The sequence below is a fragment of the Trachemys scripta genome, chromosome 8, assembly GCF_013100865.1.
Source record: "Trachemys scripta elegans isolate TJP31775 chromosome 8, CAS_Tse_1.0, whole genome shotgun sequence".
Lineage (NCBI taxonomy): Eukaryota > Metazoa > Chordata > Testudines > Emydidae > Trachemys > Trachemys scripta.
Genome location: NC_048305.1, coordinates 14,755,163 through 14,776,324, shown reverse-complemented (window position 1 = coordinate 14,776,324; position 21,162 = coordinate 14,755,163). Strand labels below are relative to the sequence as shown.

Sequence of the window (21,162 nt, the reverse complement as noted above, 5' to 3'; positions counted from 1 at the left end):
TCCCAGGCTTGAGCGCCTGGGAGGGAGGGGGAGAAGCGGCGCCCGCGCCGCGGCCCCTCGGGATCTCCCCCTCCCTCCCGGGTTTGAGAGCCTGGGAGGGAGGGCGAGCAGCGGCGCGCAAGCTGCAGCAGTGGAGGTGAGTTAGGGCGGCCGGGGCACATTTTTAGGGGCGGCATGGCCCGCGCCAGAATGCCGCCCCTAAAAATGTGCCGCCCCAAGCACCAGCTTGTTTTGCTGGTGCCTAGAGCCGGCCCTGCAAACAGTTGTTTGCAAGCTCTCTGGTGTTACCCCCCCCCCCAGAGGTTTCCCCACTCTAGACAGGAGTCCCCTCACTGTACTGACTGAAGAATGGTGTTTGTTTAGCAGCCACAACTGCAGATAGTTCGGCAGAACTGGGTTCATAACATATTGTGGACTGTCTTTGTGCCCAGAGACCAAACTACATTCATCCCAGTGCAGAAACTAGTCAACGGATTTTAAAACATTGAATTAATACAGTCCCCATGAAGCCAGTCACACTGCATCATCAACTGGTTCTGCTCCAGGTTTGGTCCATGTTGAAGCATGTGTTCTGAGCCCAGCTGATTGGGGTCAGAATCAAACAGCAAGTTAGTGGGAGAGCTGGAACACACTCCAATTTTTGTAATATGTAGTCCAGGGCTCTGTCATTTGGAGGCCAATCTCTTTACTGCACCCACATTCTCAGAGTCGCAGACATAAACCTTCTTGTTCCTTGGCACCCAGCTGCATTACAAAATCACCTTAAAACTCTCGATGCAAATTTGCGCTAGCTGCCAGTCATGTCATGCCCTTGACACCATACATTCCGCTAATGCAGGCTAACAAAACTTAGGATTGAATAAGGACTGGGAATGGCTGAGCCATTACAAACATTGAATCTATCTCCCCTTGTAAGTATTCTCACACTTCTTATCAAACTGTCTGTACTGGGCTATCTTGATTATCACTTCAAAAGTTTTTTTTTCTCTTACTTAATTGGCCTCTCAAAGTTGGTGAGACAACTCCAACCTGTTCATGCTCTCTGTATGTGTGTGTGTGTGTGTGTATATATATATATATATGTTCCATTCTATATACATCTGAAGAAGTGGGCTGTAGCCCACGAAAGCTTATGCTCTAATAAATTTGTTAGTCTCTAAGGTGCCACAAGTACTCCTGTTCTTTTTGCGGATACGGACTAACACGGCTGCTACTCTGAAAACGGTTGTGAAAATTTAACAGCCTAGATACCAAAGCTACTCATCTGTCCTTGACAATATAAATGATATTGTACCTACCCATCAAAAAGATTCATTCTCTGTGCAGCGAGTGGGTGAGGAGAATTTTGCAATGCGGTAAATACATCGGTCAGATTGTTTACCTAACACAGCGGTAAACTCCATTACGTAACAGCAACAGCAACATACAGGTTCTGCTCCCAGGGAATTTAATAGCAAAATTCCCTATGGGCCAGTACTGCACAAAGCATTTTGTGATCCTTGAACATAAGGCTCATTTATCTGTGACTACAAGGAGTGCACTCCAGACAGAGCCTTTCTCAGAGACCGTTCACTGCACTGGTCATGATTAAATTATACTCATTATTATTTCCAGCCCACCTCAGCTCTCCAAAGCTTGATTCTCTAGGCTATGCTGTACTTCTTTCAAATCAGAAAGAGAGGGTGCGGGCAGTCGAGGGGATGCAATACAATAATCTCTTGATTTGAGCATATCTGCCTTTTGGACCCACAAAACCATGAACTCCAAGTTGCTGAACCCTTTCTACGCTCTACTCTAGCATCCTATCACATGCTTTTTCATTTGGGCCAGCTGTTCTTACAGCTAGCAAAAGCGAGCGAGCGCCCTCAGACTTGGGCTATGTCTACACTACAGACCATACAGTGGCACAGCTGTACTGCTGCAGCTGCGCCACTGTAAGGTCTCCTGTGGAGCCGCTCTATGCCGACGGGAGAGAGCTCTCCTGCTGGCATAATTAAACCACCCCCAACGAGCGGCGATAGCTATGTCGGCAGGAGAGCGACCCCTCCCTCCCCCGACATAGCGCTGTCCACGCCGGCGCTTTTGTCAGTGAAACTTACGGCAGTTGGGTGGGTTGTTATATCTTGAGATATTTAGAAATTGAGGGTGAGGTCATGACATACGAGTCGCTGCTTGTGGTTCGGGAGGAGCACTGGCCTAGCAGAAGGTCCTGGACACATTGCGTGGGCCTGGTTTTCCTCTTGCTTAGAGCAGTGTACATCAGGAGTAAGCTCGCTGAAGTCAAGAGGGTTACACTCTTGCAAAAGGCATGAAAGAGGAGAGCTCACTATGCCTGAATCAGGTGCAAAGACACCAGGAGCACAGGACTAGTGACACTCCTTTCTCAGCCAGCCTAGCTCCAAGAACCAGTGAGGAGGGACTGTGTCTCCCACAAAAAAGTTAGAACTGAAACTCGTGCAGAAACTCCGGGGAGAGGTGACCTTTGGTGCATTGTCTCCCTCACTACCCCCTTCTGCTCTGATGCAGGGATAACTACAGTCTTCCCCACCCCTGGCCCATTGTCCTCAATCAGCTAATGAGTAAGGATGTGGTTTTTAGGGTGGTGCAGATATAAGCAAAGGCCAATGACCTAGCCTTGTAAAAAATGTTAGAGACATAACAAGGCAGCTTTTTTGCAAACAGTAAGACAGACAGGCATGGCAGAGCCTTGTTCATGCCCTAAGTGAGCTCAAGCAGAATGGGAAGGATTCAAATTCAGACCTGGATCCCAAGCATGCAGATTGCCAAGATCCCTCAAACCACATGAGGAAAATGCCAGGACAGGGTACTCAGCACCTCCCAGGATCAGACCCCTTGGCAAATTTCCCTTCCTGCTGCACACATTTGATAAGGGATCCAGCCCTTCCCGTGGAACAACATTACAATTCAATAGAGGTGACATTTTGATGGAACTGGTAAAATTCTTTAATTTTTCCCCAAACAGGCAAAACAGCAATTTTGAAAATAAATAATAATAATACTTATTTGTGATTAAAGTAGGAGCCCGATCCAAAGTCTATTGATGTCAATGGAGAGACTCTGGTAGATTTTAATAGACTATGGATCAGGCCCTAAGATAAGTCATTTGGATTCTGGGAAATTGTCACCACCCTCTCAAGGCATATTTATTATAGTCTGAATAGCTCAGCCCCCATGGATATCACCTAGTGCCAACTGGGCAGTACTTCAACATTCTTGGAGTTATTTTCCTACATGTGCTGCAGTCAAGCTTCTTCCTTGTACAAGAAGCATTTATAAGAAATGGAAACAGTTTAAAGCTACCTTGCGGCAATTCACCATCTGGACGATTGGAGGGAAATGATGACCCTTTGTTCTTTGTCTCATATAGAAGTCTGTGGACAAATTTTGCACTGATTTAACCCCACGCAGCTGTGTTAGCACCATGGGTGGGAAACGTACATTGCTGTGGGTGACATTGGATCCTAAATCTGGGAACAATTATTGGATGCTCAGTATTAGGGAATGGTGGGAGCTGTTCCATAGCTGAGATTGAAGGTAGCTTCCCATTTTTATATTCCCAGCCTAACTCCTCTAAATTGGGGGCAGGATGAAGGGAGGGAGAGAAGGAGAAATGCAGGAGAGCAGGAGGTTGGAGGGTGAAGAGATAATAGAAGAAGGGGACAAAGAACTCCCAAGTGGGGTAAGAACTGGGGGTGGGCACCATGTTCCCTGGACTCAGGATGGAGGGCTCTTGGGGAAGCAAGAAGAGGGGTGCACAGGGCGGGTGTAGGAGACTTGTTGAGCATGGAGAGAGTTAAAGGTGGTTCAAGGCACACCAGTGATGTGGGGGCACAGGCAGACGGAGGGCATGAAAAAGGTGCAGGGGAAAAAAGATATATGTTAAAGGGACTCGGGAACTGCAAAGGACCTGTGAGGAGCATGGAGAGGGGTGACAGGTGGGTGGACTGGGGAAGACAGACAGGTGCTTAGAAGGAGGGTGCGGGGAATGGAAAGCGGGGTGTTGGGCATAGAAAGGGTCAGGTGATGTGTGTGTGGGGGGGAAGGAGATGAGATGCGTGATGATTTGGGGAAGCTGTGTATACTTTATGAATTCTGGTTGATATTAGGAAGTTCTTACCATGAAAACTACTTTGTCATCATGAATGCCCCTCTGTATCTGTAGGTTCCCCCATTGCTGAAAAGGCTGTGTCATGTCTTCTCCAGACCACGGACAATGGAGAATGGTCAACCTTATGACTGTGCTCTGACCATACAATAGTTACTAAAAAAAGTGCCTGAGTAGGGAAAAAAGTTTGACCAAGTGATCTGCAGTGGTGGGGCTTTGGAGAGTGGAAATTCTCCAGCAGGACAGAGATACATGACCAAAGCAGGAGGGAAGGCTCAGGGAGACATGCAGGAGAGGGCATGGGACAGACAGGCCAAGTCAGAGAAGAAGAGCTGGGAGGAGAAGGCGCGATGTTTCAGAACACAAACTATGCACTGGCAGAGAGGACTCTGGATGGTCCCAAAGGACTCTGACCTCAGCCCAACGAGTGCTTCAGAGTGGTGAGGAAGTTGAGGCAGGGAGAGCTGGGTAGGGTTTATTATTTGTGTACAGATCTATGTATTTCTCTTGTGATTAAGTAAAGAACAATAATACTGTAGATTCCTGTGCAAAGACAGGGGCAGTGCCTGTTCAGATTCTGGAGGCTTAAAACAATCAGGATCCAGCTGCTAGGTCCCCTCACAGCAGTCTGGTGAGTGGCATGGAAGTTTTCCAAGTGGATAAAGCCTCTGTCCCTAACACTATCCTCTAACCCAGGGATCGGCAACCTTTGGCACGTGGCTTGCCAGGGTAAGCACCCTGGCGGGCCGGCCCGGTTTGTTTACCTGCCGTGTCCGCAGGTTTGGCCGATCGTAGCTCGCACTGGCCACGGTTCGCCGCTCCAGGCCAATGGGGGCTGCGGGAAGCTGCAGCCAGCACATCCCTCAGCCCGCACTGCTTCCCGCAGCCCCCATTGGCCTGGAGCAGCGAACTGCGGCCAGTGGGAGCCGCGATCGGCCAATGGGGGCTGCGGGAAGCAGTGCGGGCTGAGGGATGTGCTGGCTGCAGCTTCCCGCAGCCCCCATTGGCCTGGAGCGGCGAACCGTGGCCAGTGCGAGCTACGATCGGCCAAACCTGCGGACACGGCAGGTAAACAAACCGGCCCGGCCCACCAGGGGGCTTACCCTGGCAGGCCATGTTCCAAAGGTTGCCAATCCCCGCTCTAACCCCATGTCCCACCCCACTGTATCTTATTATCCCCACCAAAATCACGCACTCAGGCCCCTTCTATGGGCTTGCTCCAGTTTGCAGGAGGGAAGCCCTGAACTGGCAGGCCTCATTCAACTGATCAGAGCAGGTGTCTCCTCTGCAGAACTTCTATGCCAACAAGATTCCAACTGTTGGTGCCATTAAAGAAAGAGGGAAGTCACAAGCAAAAAACGTCATCATATAGGGTTGAAATTAACAACGTGTTTCAGCGATGACAACTGAGATGCTGCCCGCCAAAAGAATCCTTTCCTTATCAAAAAATCAACACCTTCATTAAAAATAATATTAGAATACCGGGCTGTGCACTGATAAGGGATCCTGTTAGCTTGACAGAATCACGTAATCCTCCATTACTCATGATCATACCACCTGACTCATGCTCCCCTTCAGCCTTAGCTTTACTTCCTTGTTTTGTTCTGTCATTGAGATATGCTAGAGACAAGGTAGATTCATAGATTCTATGGTCAGAAGGGACCAATGTGATCATCTGGTCTGACCTCCTGTATAACACAGGCCATAGAACTTCCCCCAAAATAATTCCTAGAATATATTTTTTAGAAAAACACCCAATCTTGATTTTAAAATTAGAAGCGATGGAGAATCCATCACAACCCTTGGTAAATTGTTCCAATGGTTACTTACCCTTACTATCAAAAATGTACACCTTATTTCCAGTCTGAATATGTCCATCTTCAACTTCCAGCCTTGGATCATGTTATACCTGTCACTGCTAGACTGAGGAGCTCATTATTAAATATTTGTTCCCTATGTAGATACATATAGACTGTATGAGGCAATATCTTTTATTGGACCAACGTCTGTTGGTGGCCGGGACAAGCTCTCCAGCTTTGCAGAGCTCTTTCTCGGGTCTGGAGAAGGTAACCAGAGTGTCTGAATGAAATATAAGATGGGCCAGATTGTTAAGCAGAAGAGGTTCACGTGGGCTGTAAAACAGTGGTTCTCAAAGCCGGTCCACCGCTTGTTCAGGGAAAGCCCCTGGTGGGCCGAGCCGGTTTGTTTACCTGCCGCGTCCACAGGTTTGGCCGATCACAGCTCCCACTGGCCGCAGTTCACTGCTCCAGGCCAGTGGGGGCTACGGGAAGCGGCGCAGGCCGAGGGATGTGCTGGGCACCCTTCCTGCAGCCTCTATTGGCCTCGAGCGGCAAACCGCGCCCAGTGGGAGCCGCGATCGACCAAACCTGCAGACGTGGCAGGTAAACAAACCGGCTCAGCCCGCCAGGGGCTTTCCCTGAACAAGCAGCGGACCAGCTGAAACCACTGCTGTAGAAGACCACTTACAATGAAGTGGGCAGTTAAGGATTAGCAGCCAGTAGGGTGTGTTACAAGTTGTTGTAGTGAGCCATAAAACCAGTGTCTCTGTTAAATCTAATGTCTAGCAGAGTTAGGAATTTAAATTCCCAGGCTCATCTTTTGAAGGTGGTGTGCAGGCATCCTTTGCGGATGAGAACTGAAGTATGCTGTTGATTATTTACTCAAGAGGATGGCCCCGTGGTTAAGGCAATAGCCTGCAACTTAGAAGAGCTGAGGTCAATTCCCTTCTCTGCTACAGACTGCTTGTGTGACGTTGGGTGAGTCATTTAGGGCTAGACTTTTAAAGGTATTTTGCACCTGCTTTTAAAAAATTGTCCTTTAGTCTCTCTGGGCCTCAATTCTGCATCTCTAAAGTGAGGATAATAGGTCTACCCTACCTCACAGTGGTGCGTGCAGATAAATACATTAAAGATTATGAGGTGCCCAGATACTACAGTAATGGGGCCATACAGGTACCTAAGATAATTCAATGTCAAATAAAGTAGGACAAAGGAATGTAGTTCCTAGGTACATTAAGGAATGTGTGAATTCATAGTTCTCAGTATACACAATATGTGCTACTCCACTACGTTGAGCAGAGTACTTTTTATGACTGATCCATCTGTTTCTCGAAGTGTGTTGATTACACAGTGTTTGCTGGTTTGTGTAAATATAGTGTGTCCACATTTGTAATTTTTACTGTGTTAACTATATTGTTCAGTAATTACCCTAAGCAGTTTTGTTTGTTTGTTTTTTGTACTGAGTAGGGTTGTTAGTGTTTTAGTATTGTCGGAGAATAACAGAGTTCTCACTTTTTGTGCTTCCACAGTATATAAATGGGAACAGGATATAGGATTTTAGTTGTCGCTGAGTCTAATTAGAACATAACATACAAAGGTTTTTTTATCTGATTTTTTATTTCTTGGTCCCACGCAAGAAGCAAACAAATGAAACAAAACAAGCACCACCCTGATTTGGGTAAAATCCTTTACAGGTCACTCTGAGTGGGATCCTGCAGCAGAATGTGGATCTATGGGCCAAATCCTGCTCTCACTTAAATTGCATTGCACTGAGTGGAGTTACTGCTGATTTAACTCTTTATAAGCAAGAGCAGAGTTGGGATCAAGGTGTTACTCTCCCTTTGTGCATTCCTACTCTGCATTTATTTTGATTCCCAGTGTAAATGCCTACTCACAGCTCTAGGTGATTTTATAGATTTTAAATACATAGCAAAGAAGCTTACATTATGCACCCCACATCCCACACAGCACAGCTGCTCAAAACACAGTAACATTAATACTGAAGAATACTGGTCCACCAGACCTGAAAGGCCCAGAATAGCCATTCTTAAATTGACCTGCAAAAAGGAGGGGGGGGGAAACCAATTTGTGCCCTTTTCCCCCAATCTTTATTATGTATAAAGAAGCTTGTAATGTTTTCCTATATGAATTTTGCATTAAATCATCAGATCATAGCTACTGCCCCCCCTCCTCGAAAGACTATTGGATGACTGGACATACATAGGATGACATAAAACCCACTATGCAAATGAACCCTAATTAGTTCAGCTAATAAGTGATTTATATTTACCCGGTTTACAGGTCTTGTTTTGCATGCCTGCTTTTGTTAGCACCTGTTAAATTCAAATGCCTAAGAAACAACTGGGAGAAAAGATGTTTTCATTCAAAGTTCAGCAGCTTCAGCCCCTCTATTCAGAGATGAGGAGAAAAACGATACAATCGTAAGAATTTTAAAAAATAGTTTTTGGAAGCAATATAAGCATTCATGCTTCAAGGCAAAAAACAAACCTCTAATGCAGTAGTTCTCAACCTGTGGTCTGTGAACCACTGGGAGTCTGCAGACTAAGCCCTGGTCTACACTGGGGCAGGGGAGAATCGATCTAAGTTACGCAACTTCAGCTACGTGAATAACGTAGCTGATGTCGACGTACTTAGATCGACTTACCGTGGTGTCGACTGCTGCCACTCCTCCATTAACTCTGCCTGCGCCTCTCGTCGCGCTGGAGTACAGGAGTCGACGGGAGAGGGCTCAGGGGTCGATTTATCGTGTCTAGACTAGACGCAATAAATCGATCCCCGCTGGATCGATCGCTGCCCGCCGATCCGGCGGGTAGTGTAGACATACCCTGATTCTAAATTTTCCAAAGGGGTCTGCATTTCCATTCAAAATTTTTTAGGGGTCTGCAAATGAGAAAAAGATTGAGAACCACTGCTCTAATGCAACCTTTAGGAAGAAATTTTCCCTGTGGGCAGATTATTGCATAACTACCGCCTGTAGGTTTCTTGTAACCTCCTCTGAAGCAGATGGTACTGGCCACTATCAGTGGTGATAGGATACTGTCCTAATCTAGAATGTCAGTTCCTATATACCTAAAACTCATGATCTCTCTCTCTCTCTCTCTCTCTCAAGACCTCCAACACCTCCAACAAAGCCAGAGAAGGTCATACTCCACATTCTGGAACTTCTAAAGTTTACAAGCGAGCAGAAAACAGGGCTTTAGAATAAAACAAACAAATCTTTCAGGCCAGCTTTACATAACACAAGTCAGTGAAAAAAGGTAACTAAACTTCCTCCTCCTTTGCAGGTCACCTTTAGAATTGAATGTTACAGCATTTCAGATCCATTGTAGCTCATTGTTTGGAAGTGGAAAATGTGTTTGTTGCCCCTGATTGGGGAAGAATTGCACATAACCTCTCATTTTTGCTGCCTTGTCTCCATAATGACCTGCTTATTTGTCTCATCTACCGGTTAGGCCTGGTCTTTTTAGAATGTAAGCTCGTTGGAGCAGGGACTGTCATTTTCTGTGTGTTTGTACAGCACTTTGCACAACAGGTCTGATGAAGGTTCTACCATAGCATAAATGTTAAACAATATATACTAATAAAATTATAGGCTAAAAATTAAGAAAATTTGAGAGATTTTTGCTTCTTTCTTTAGACTCTAAGCTTTACTTTTTTAAAGAGCGTGTTTGTGTTTTTCATCATGAAAAACAGCAGGCAGATGCTGTTAACCTAGATTTGCAAAAAAAAACCCAAACCTACCTTCCTCTTAGATGTGAACTTCATACCTTACTTGAGGACCATTCAAATGCTAGCATGAAATGACTAATGACATTTCAAAATTACCTCACTCTTTGCTAGACTCAAGTCACCAGTAAAAACAGCAGTACCCAGTTCTGCTCTCAGGGCCCAATCCAATTCTCTCAAAATAATTGGGAGTCTTTCTGTTGACTTCAGTGGTGTGGATCAAGCCCTCGCCTACCCCTGTGCCTGCCCAGAGGCATACAGGAGGACAAAAAATGGTTACCCTTCTTTCTTTAGGATAGTTATTTCAAAGCAACACATCCCTGATACACTGCCGAAGCTGGAGAGACCGGGGGATGCTTTCTTTCCCAGTGTTTGCAAAGTGTCCTTGTTTCCCAGTCCCCTCTCCTCCATAATGATCGCTTTGGAGGGCAGATACATAGGATAAATTTTAAAATTGCTGCTACAAGCAATTGTACGTACCACCTGGCAGAGGGATGCTGTGGAAGTAAAAAGTGTCTTGGGACTCACTGGAGAACTAAGTAATGTTCTATAACCGTATGGGAGTGAGAGACTGAGACCAGATCTCAACTAAGAGTTTTATGAACAGAGACACCAAAGTAAGACCCCATCTATGCTACAACTATAATCAAATTAAAGGACCCAATTAAGATTGTCCAGGTTTTTAACCTGGCCACAGGGCATGGTCAAGTTTTGTCTACACTACCACTTTTCACCACAGTGAAACCAGATGGGGACTATGTTATCAGCAGCTCCCCTGACTTAATTATTTTTATAGTGTACACAGAGACTTGTTTGGTGCCTGCATTCACAGAGGCCCCTACCTGCTTCTTTTAGACCCAAATGTGCATTCCCCGAACATTCAACCCTGCTAGATTTTGAGTCCTCAGTTAGTGCAGGATCAGACCCTTACTAAGATGGACTGATGTACCTGCTTGTCATTTTAAAGACACACCAGTAACTTCACATTACTTTGACTCAAGAAACTGAGCAAACAGGCTCTTAACTATCACTACATGCTGCAAAAGTTTAAAAAGAAAAAAGGAAATCAGGAACATTCCCCACACATTCCTTTTTCCTGCTATTTTCCTCTGGCTTGATTTCCGGGTCATCATAGCTGCTTTTTATTCCAGCTGCTGCTACATACTTTCTTATGTAACTCTAATATCGACTAAATATATTCATGGTTGCAAGGTCCACCTTAGGACTCATGAACTGTGTTATCGGTGAGTCTTTCTTTCTAGTTTGTACTAAACTGATCCCCTAGAACAGTGTTAAGGAGCAATCTTTTCAATTCGATGTTAAAACAGCATCAATCCTTGCCAGTTGGTTATGATCCCACAACTCTTTTTTTGTAAGAGTTCGGAATGTTAACCCTGAAGTCCTGGCCAAATAGGGTTTTTTGCCATTTCATCTGCATGCAGTATTGTCATTCATTTCCTGTTCTAAATTGTTAGTGTTGTTATGTGCTTTCAGACAAGCTGCTGCTCTCCACTGCCATATTTCAGGGGTGGATTCAACAAGCTTTGTGTGTAGCATCCTAGTCGGTCTGTTAAGCACTTTAGGAGCCGTTAGAATGAAAGGTAATTATCAGCATGCAAGATTTTATGCAGAGGGAGCTGGTCTAGTGGTCTGAGCATGGGACTAGGAGCCAAGTTCTCTTGATTTGCAGCTGTGCCTCTCTGACCTTGCACAAGTCATCTAACTTTTTATGCCTTGATTTCTCTCTCTGTAAGATGGACATAATACCTGCCACACACAGAGGTTATGAGGCTTAGTTCATTAGTGTTCATGTAGTGCTTGGAGATCCTCAGATGGAAGGCACCCAGAGCACCGAGTATCACTAGTAATGCCAACACACCTTGCACTGCATAAAGGTGCGCAAGAGACAAGATCCCTGCCCCAAAGACCATGCAAAAGGGGCCCAGAACTGACAGCCGGACACAGCACCCAGATCCATAGTTGGATTCAAGCCCCTCAGAAGTACAGGGATAGATCTGACCAGTTGGAGAAACTGGGACAGTGGGACCCAGAACATGTCTGCCCCCCAGGGATGGGACCCAGCTGCAATGGGACAGGACCCAGGGGTCACCTGCTCCTGTGACACTGGTGGGTGCCCGGTGGGTGAGGAGGCAGTTTCAGAGGGCTCCCAAGGAGCCTCTCACTTCTCCTCCTCGCCCCATCCCTCCGCTCCCACACCCAGGGAGCAGCAGGGAGACGGGCGGGGGAGGGGGAGCCGTACTTCCCCTTCAGCCGCTAGTGCTACAACAGCCTGATTTCCCCGAAATGATGCTCGCCAGCCAGCCAATGAGCGAGGGCGGAGCATAGCCCGGCCTCTGGGCGAATGCTGATTGGTCGGCACGAGACGTTCATCTAGGCAAGTGGGGAATCCCGACTAGTGTAAGGATATACCGAGACCACCTCGCTTCGCAGCCTGCAGAAGTCGCGGCTCGTTCACCGGAGGCGGATCTGCCGGCTCACTGGGCACCTTTGCAAGGCAGTGCACTGGGGACCGGAGAACAAGGTGGGTCACGCCTGGTGCAGTAGCAGCCGCCGAGTCAGAGGTCTGCTTCCGCCTCCTGCCAGGAGCACTCGGTGCAGGACAGCTTCGGAACTGGAGTTGCAGGACTTTGCAGGACTCTTAGCAAACAGCGCTCGGTCCTGTAACCAGAGTGGCCAACAAGGAAATAATAGGAAAGCAGCTTGTGTACGGAGGCTTGGCAAGACAAGGGATGCAATGAGTATTTAGTCGTGTGAGCCAGGGGACAGAGAGCAAAGACCAGTCGCAGGAAGTGTGCACGGCAAGTAGGATGCAATAAATGGCCTTAGCCCTGCAAATCAACTTCTGAACTGGTAAACGAGGAGTTTAGTGAATTTGCAGACACTTAAGCTGCTGTGCACGTTAGAGGTTCAGTCACATTCTGGTGACAGAATTTATCTTGTTAGGGAGGAAAGGGTGTGTTGTTGTTTTAACTTGTATATACAATTATGTGTAATGCAAAGACACAGGAAGGAGCACCTCTAATTCTGTGCTTGGGCATCAGATTGCTTTCTGAGGTGATGGTGGGGGAAGAGAGTAAGACAAATACGAGCAACTGTGTGACAACAAAGGGTGCTGTTGCTGCTCGCTGATACACAGGAAGTAAAGGCTGAAAATAAAGTCATGCTTTTGGCTTCAACACCGGAGAGCAGCGTTCATAGGCAACAGAGAGAATTAAAGCATTTGAATGCAGATGAGGTTGGGAAAAGCTGAAAATAGTCAAGGTTTATGGGGAAAGGTCGGTGGGAGCAACAAATAAAGAGTCAAATCTTCAGGCATTTGCAGAACTGACCACAGAAGAGGTGATTCCTGTATTTTATGATTTTGTGAATTTGAGGATTATTTGTTCAGATGAGCCATGTTGCAAATTAACATTTAAGTATGTGAAATTCAGGTGTATACTTACTAGCTAGAGAAATATAAGATCACGGGATGTATTTTGAAAAGTATTTTGTACTTTGGAAATATATATTGTATAAATATCCATATAAATACAACTTTAAACAAAAAAAAATCACAACAAAAATTTTGGAGCTAGCACAGTTGATGGCCTCGTTTTAGTCTCACAAAAGCAATAGTGAGTAAAATGAATTCTCACAAACTGTGCAAAATTAATGGCAAAACTCTAACTTTACACCTAACAGTGCAAGGAAATGCTGAACGCATGCGTGCTTAAGTCACCCACCTGAATCTGAGTAACAGAAGGGTCTTGGAGAAAAGTATAACATTCTGTATTAGAATTTGCCCAACAGGGTGAAGTAGTGAGAGTGGAAGTCAGAAACCTTAGTGTATTGGCTGCTTAGGAATCAAAATTGTTGCAGAACATTTCTTCATGTTAGCATAATCTATTGTGTCAATACATCCCTGAGGAACAGTAAGCATACAGTCACAGGACCCAGGCCTTTCTGTGTATGTGTGCACAGGGCCTGATTGTGATGCTATTATCAGACACCCTACCTCATAAATATAATTTGCTGTTCAGGATTGCTTGCCAGTGTTTAGTAATGTTATTCTCAGTCACAAACATTGCATTCCTGTTTCAGTTTATATACTTGTCATTAAGTATGAAGGAGCTACATAAAGCTGAAAATAATGTCAATTGAGGCTTTTTTAGTCAAAGTCAAGAACCACTACTAGCTTGAAATTGTCTAATTAACTGTGTTTTACAATAGGACTCCAAGCATCATTCCTTGAGTTCAGTTTTGCAGCCCTTCTTTAAGCCTATCCTAGCACCAAAGCTAAATGCTAATGTCCACATGGAGGCCATACAGGCAGGAATGTGTTACAGGAAAAGAGAAGGAGCCCAGTAGAAAAGCTTCATGTTAACTTGGAGAAAGTAATTGATCTCCTCTCCCATTATAAAGGGGGGTTGGGTTATGTAAGCCTAACCTTACTGCCAGCCCACTGAAGCTGTCCAGGAAGGTCTTTTATTTGTAAAACGCTGAATTCTGTTATTTTGGAAATGCTGATATTTCCATATAAAAACCAAGGCAAGAAATATATTTATGCCAGTAGGTCTTAGTGCAAGGAAAACTTTGTAGCAGAGTGCAACATTTATAGACTAATCTACTGCACTGTTGTTTTTTTTTAAAAAGGTAAACATTAATGAGAGGAGAAACTTGGCACTGAAATAAGTGGCAACGAAAAGACAAGTAACAAAGACACTCCCTCAGAAAGAATTTTTTTGCTAGTCTATAATTCCTCTGGAGCCTAACACTCACGCTTCACACACACACGCCCCCTCAGTCACTTACAAAGATTTTAAGAATTTTTTTAAATTTAGTGTTCATGGGCCGCACGGGCGTGATAGCCCTGGAGACTGACGTCCATCCTTTGGTATGGCACAGGACAAGTTCAACACAGGACTTAGCAGTTCACACTGCCCTGCCAGTGTGCCTTGGCCACAACCCGGAGTGACTAATATTGTGGGTGCAAAGAGAGAGTTCAGAGTCCATGAACCTTTGACTTCTTGGCTTCTGCACCAAGCCTGGGATGCAGAGTACCAGAGGTGTTGGTGGCTCATGAGATGTGGCAATTTTGCTCACTGGTTAAAGGTCTGAGACTAAACTCTTTTCATGTAAGCCACCAAACTGCACCTGACAGTAATACGTCTCTCTCACTACAGGGCTGAGTTCTGAATGGTATCGTGGGGGGGAAGAGCTCTGCATCCCAGTACCAACCTCCAGAGCCATCCAGTTTCCCAAATTCTATAATTTGACTTCTCTATTTGAGGGATAATGTAGCCAGATTAGAACAAAAATTGCCATTCAGAAACTGCCAAGATGTTGGAAGAGAAATGGTTTATTGATTCTGGACCAAGTTTGGGTTTTGTTGAAAGCATACTGCCCATGAGTAGTAGTGTTAAGAGTAAGCAGCGAGGGATGTCATTACAAAATGACCAGCATATTTACTCTTTTGCTTACCTATATTTATTCTTTTCCTTTCACAGACAACATGCCAGTAACAAGAATGCGCATGAGGCCTTGGCTGGAGTTGCAGATTAATTCCAATCAAATACCAGGATTGGTGTGGATCAACAAGGTGGGTTTCTTTGTCATTACTTTTGTATCTTCAATCATCCTCATCCTTGTATTCTTAGCTGATGTTATATAAAAATCAAGGTCACATCAATAGATTAAAAGAAAAATGGAAAGAGTTTATACACACTACATAAAACAGCATTTTTTGTTTTCAGAAAACAGTAGCTGTAATTGATCATGATAAATGGAGTAGAACTGACTTTTATTGGGGAAGTACTAGGAAGGAAAAAAAAAATGAGAGCAGTCAGACCATAACATTGGGAGCCAAGACCATCTGAGGTCTGTCTCTAACTTGGGTCAAGTCATTTATCTCAGTTAAGGAATCAGTGTTATAGTTTCAACCACTGAATGGGACGTTAGGCCAAATCTTGAGAGATACTGAGCATCTGAACCATTGACTTCAATACTGTATTCCCATCACTTCACTGAGAATTACAACCATACGAAACTCACCCACAATAAGATTATTTAGGTTTATCGTAATTGATTCCGGATTTTTTGCTCATTGAATATTTTAAACTGTAAAGTGTCTTGAAGTGCGTATGAAAGGAGCTATCTGAGCTAAATTAATGTTGCACTGTAAGAAATAGGTTTCTTATGATGTACATAGGTCCTTACTGTTAATTTTTAAAAAGATTCTGTGCAGAGAAAGACACCTAAGAATTTTATGATAAACATAAGGATCAGAGACAAACCAACAGACCAAGGTAGTTCTGAGATGAGGCTGGCAGTGTCCCTCATATCTATTATATCTTGTTATACAGCTCTCTGAAACTCAGAACCCCTGGGGAACGTTAGATGGGATGTAGAACATAGATGGTACTAAGTGAATGCTACATTAGGAATCTGGTGGCAGCCTTAATGCAGAGTTCCCTTGGTGTGGCTGAGTTATCTTGGATTAAGTCCATATTTAGTCACGAATGGATGTATGTTATATTCCCTGTATTCAAAACTGCATTATTTAACTACAGGATAAGATGATGTTCCAGATCCCATGGAAACATGCAGCTAAACATGGCTGGGATATAGATAAAGATGCCTGCCTTTTCCGAAGCTGGGCCATTCATACTGGTACGTGCTGGTTTTAAAATTCTGTCTATCACATAAACAGGTAGAGCCTAATTCTGCCCTAGTCTACATCCCATGTGACTATATTGACTGCCTTATATGACTGAAGAATGGAACACAAATTAGTTCTTTTGGGAACAATGTCTGCAGAATCTCTGAATACTTACGCACCATCCCTTATTTATAGGGAGATACAAGGTAGGCGAGAAAGAGCCGGACCCCAAAACTTGGAAGGCAAATTTCCGCTGTGCCATGAATTCACTGCCTGATATTGAGGAAGTGAAGGACAAAAGTATCAACAAAGGCTGCAGCGCAGTCCGGGTTTACAGGATGCTACCACCCTTAACAAAGCTTCAGAAAAAAGGTAGGTGTATTACGGCCAATCCTCAACATAATTTGCCTTAAGGGGACCATTAGTGCAGTTAATAGTCTGTTTTCGTTTCCTGTTCTGCTTGTGAATAGGTAGAGTATAAATTCCTTGATAGAAGTAGAGTATTGCTGTGAATAGGCAGTATTATTACTATTACTAAATATTACTTCGGATGTATAGCTCCTTTCATCCCAAGATCTCATAGCAATTTTTTGAAAATTAATTCATTCTCACAATACCCCTAACGGGATCACTTCATCAGGCACAGAAGTGCGCTCCCCTCAAGGGTGGGAAGAATACAGCAGTCACTGCTGTCACTGAAATCAATGGCAAAACTCCCAGAGTATGATCATGCCCTTGCAGCGCAAAGCATCACTACACAGAGCAATTGCGGTCATGTAAGATTGGAGCCATCAGAAGTGGCTGCAGGCTTTTTCTCACTGTCACCTTGTTTTTGCTTTCACAGAAAGGAAGTCAAAGTCATCTAGAGAGTCAAAAAGCAGGAGTAAGAGAAAGGTATGTATTAACTCTAGCAGCTAAAGGAATCAGAGGTTTGCTTTGAAGTTTTGACATATGGGAACAAATAGATCACATCTTGGTCTAATAGATCTTTCATTCAATGCATGTGTCTTTATAGTCATATGAAGACCAGAGGATGGATGAGGCAGTAGAAGCACTGAACAGCAGCAGTCTACCAGATGACCACAGTGGTTATACAGTTCACAGCTATGCAGAACAGGAAGTGGAGCTTGAGAACGCCTCCATCACTCTAGGTGAGATTCAATTTTAGTTCTTCAAACTTAGCAGAATGTGCTGCACTTACCAAACCCCAGTATATGAGATCTCAGCATTATAAGCAGAGGAAACAGTGGCTTTTCCTGGGCATCTATGTAATGAGATATATGCAATGTGCTGTAGTGTGGACGGTGAGGGATTGGAGGCTATTCTGAATCAGAAAGCCTTTGCATTTCCTAAAAATTCTAACTCTTCCTTTCTGTGCATTCCACAGATCTCTCACCGTGTGATATGAACGCACTGACAGATTGGAGGACTCCAATGGAAATAGCAATGGCTGACAGCACAAATGACCTTTACCAGCTTCAAGTGTCACCTTTGGCTTCATCTTCGGAAGGTTGGTATTTTATTGGTTTAAACCTCAGGTCAGCCAGATGGAAATAATCCTACCACTGCTGGTTTCTGGGGGACCTGCAGCTGCATGGGGTGCCAGAAAAAACAATAGGCCCTTCAAGTACAAGTGGCAAGATCTAGCATGCGTTCCAGGGTTAATGGGATCTACTCATCTGTAGTCAAATTTATTACAAAAACAAAAGGCTTTCGTTTGTTAAAGTTGAGGGGCCTTATGTTGCAGCTCTTATGTGCAAAACGCCTGCTGAAGTCATTGGCAGTTTTGCATGCACAAGGACTGAAGGTTTGGATGAAAAATATTTTCATTAGCTGCCTGAACTGTGCTGGGATATTACATGTCTCAGACTCCTCACTTCCAGGTATAAAAGTGTCACCCTCAGGGGTAAGGAAGAGATCTCTGATCTTGATGCATTGTTGCACAGTGCTTTGTACTTGAGAGTTCCGGGGGGAAAGAGTTCTTCCCCCAACCTGCTGGGAGGGTGTAGAACAGATGCACAGCCAGCCTACAATTGTCACTGAAGTTCATGACCTCTAACAGTAACTGGGTTTATAAGAGGACAGGGGAAGCTTGAGAGTGATGGAAGCATCTAGTTGTGGATCAACTGTCCACTCCTCTGATATGATTTACCCCCCAAAACCATGTCATGTCACTGGAGGAGGAGGGGTACACAAGGGGCTCAGAGTTTCCTAGCGTGGTGACCTCTATAGCCTGCAGAAATTCCTAGGGCTTCCTGTTACTCATAGAGGTGGCAGAAGTGACCCTGAATCTGCTGGCGTATAAGATGTTTTAGTGCTATTATGTCGCTAGAAAACGTGAAGTAATCTCTGGTGATAACGGAGTGGAAAAGCAGGGAAGCTGATCTGTGATTTTTGCCAATGAGGACACCGAGTTAACGGAAACATGTTTTTTTCTTTTCCCTATGTCTTTATAAAACCTAACAGTAACAGATGATGATGCAGAAGAAATGAAAGAGCAACTTTACAAGGTAAAAAGATGATGTCTTCTTTTCAGAATAATATTGAATAAGTTGCTATTTGTATCAAGGGAGGAGGAGAAAACAAAGCATATAAACAGAGTTAGGTGCACTGAGAACTTGTAAATAAAAATCCTATGTACAGCTAGGATATGGAGAACACACACAGGTGGAAATACTTAATATTCTTCTGTCACTTTGAGAGCACATGTACCATTTTAGAGACAAACACTGAAAAGCTGAGTGATGGATCAGAGACTGAGAAGACATTTACACTCTAGAAGGAATCTCTTCTATACCCCCAACTAATGTGGTGCATTTAAATCGATTTAGCTATACGTCTAGGCACGTAACACATTTATAAGCACCTTCCTTCTTGGGGTGTTCTCTTGGCATGTGTTCTGCATTAGCTTGATCCTTACTTAAATTAATAGGAATTTTACATATATGAGCAAGGAGGGAAGTGAGTTTAGCATTTATGAAAGTGAGGGGCTATTAGCAGTAAGCATAGTGTGGATACGCTTTGTGCAAGCTTCCCTACAGGGGTCCTCAGTACTGAACTGCAGTACTTATGCTAGTCCAGTGAAAATTGACAATGCCAGCAAATTGTGAGGTGGTTTTATGATGTGTATTCATAGTTAGTTATCTACATCATGATGAAATCTGCCCTTAGATTTAACTGCAATGCCAGCTGGCATCATCAGCCCTATGTAGGAAATATTATTGTTGCTGATCTGTTTGTCCAATGAGGTTTGATTTGTTCTCTTGAACATTGTAAGGCCCACACATTTCAAACCTTCCCCTTTGTCTCTTACAGCTGTTTGAACAAGACTGGCATGCAACCAGTGTCGGTGGGAAAGGATATCTTACCAATGAGCCCGGCACACAAAACATCTGCAGCAACTTCAGCTACAAGGAGCAAGATTCTGAAATAGATACAACCTCAGGTACAACTCCCTTAATTTCTGAAGCAAAGTTACTTAGAATACAACCAGAGGCAGAGGGAGAAGCAGATTAAGCTCTTTATGCAAAATGGCTTTAAGTTGGGTGAAAAACCAAAAAGGATAGAGTAGTTCATGCATTACTGTGCTTTATTTTAGATTTCTGGCCAGCACATTCATTTCAAATTGAAGGAGTTTGTTGGGGATTTTTTTAAAAGACAATTTGTACTAGAAAATGTACCACAGATTTGTGTTTAAAAGTTATATTTATATGCAGCCTTGGCCTTATTAGTGGGAATTCAGCACCGAAATATGTGCTTAACTCAATTTCCATTTTAGCCTTACAGATTACTTTTAATCTGTGTCAGTTTCCAGAGTTAAAGTTACCTAGCTGTAGCATCAGTGAGAATGTTTAAAAAAAATGGAAGTTGTAATAAGGATTTCAGCAAATTTAAAGCATTTTTAAGATAAAAATCTTGCTGATATATTTAATTTTAGTCAGAGCTCATTTGAATAATATTTACATTTCACTATAGTATTATTAGTATACATTAACTATTTTGCTGTTGCTGCCACACATAGTACATTTCTTTTCATTTCTATTTTTTTTTAGGGGAAATAGAGTTCAGATTTTGTACTGATCTGAAAAGCAGTCTAGAATTCTCTTGGCTGGACACCGTTCGATCTACTGGTATACAAGCCATTCCATGTAGCTTGTAAACCTCTCTTGCTTCCTCAGACTGTGAACTGCTTTACTTCTCCTGTTCCTCATGGATGTGAACAGAGTGGGAGGCATTGTTTGTTACTGACTGTGTGAGAAGAAAGAACCTGTACTTTCCGTTTAGCTTCTGGGACTGAAGAGATTGAGCCATCAAAACTCCATTATTAAAAAACCTTCTTAGCAGAACTGTGTGCATTGAAGTTGGTTGACTAAGCCATTGTCCTATAAAACATAAAATTGCTTCTGATGTGAAGCTGTTCCTACATTAATGTGAAATGGGGTTCTGGCCTTTTTGTTGGGATACAAGTGACAGGTGCTGTGAGTCAGTAGAAGCTGGGCTAGGATCCCCATTTCTCTCTCATGTCTTTTATATTATAACTTAAAAGCACGGCTTTTGGAGGAGATCATCTACAGTTTCATTTACTCTCCTTTACTAATCCGGTGCTTAGGGCACACAGGGCCTATTCAGGTTAGTTCTGTTGATGCATACCTGGTGAAGTACTTCTGAGCTTGATGACAATCATTACAGATTTTTGGATTCAACAAAAATTGCACTAATTGACCCTCTTTCCTGTGATCATTCCAGCAAACATTTGACCGACAAATCAAATTCCTCATGTTTGTAAATATGTTTAGGCCAAGAAAATGTGACAATCAGCTACATGCTTTGCT

At 43.9% G+C, this 21,162-nt stretch overlaps 1 protein-coding gene across 2 annotated transcripts; it reads left to right on the top strand.

Moving 5' to 3' along the window:
* Window positions 1–12,061: 12,061 nt before the first annotated feature.
* On the top strand, window positions 12,062–20,489 carry IRF1 (interferon regulatory factor 1). 2 transcript variants are annotated; one of them, XM_034779840.1, is made up of 10 exons: window positions 12,062–12,214; window positions 15,180–15,271; window positions 16,242–16,341; window positions 16,526–16,702; window positions 17,175–17,224; window positions 17,346–17,481; window positions 17,718–17,840; window positions 18,797–18,840; window positions 19,646–19,775; window positions 20,383–20,489. In XM_034779840.1, exons 2-10 carry the CDS (start codon window positions 15,185–15,187, stop codon window positions 20,487–20,489), a joined length of 954 nt encoding a protein of 317 aa, XP_034635731.1. In that variant the 5' UTR covers window positions 12,062–12,214; window positions 15,180–15,184. The 2 variants fall into 2 exon arrangements, with proteins under 2 accessions (XP_034635731.1, XP_034635732.1); XM_034779841.1 differs by lacking the exon at window positions 12,062–12,214 and adding an exon at window positions 12,224–13,032.
* Window positions 20,490–21,162: the final 673 nt, after the last annotated feature.

Excerpts from the sequence above, each read along its gene's own strand:
- IRF1 (XM_034779840.1), top strand. The coding sequence starts at position 15,185 with ATGCCAGTAACAAGAATGCGCATGAGGCCTTGGCTGGAGTTGCAGATT. Across the intron at positions 17,225-17,345 it reads AAAGCAGGAGTAAGAGAAAG|TCATATGAAGACCAGAGGAT; the intron begins GTATGTATTAAC and ends GTGTCTTTATAG. Across the intron at positions 17,841-18,796 it reads TTTGGCTTCATCTTCGGAAG|TAACAGATGATGATGCAGAA; the intron begins GTTGGTATTTTA and ends AAAACCTAACAG.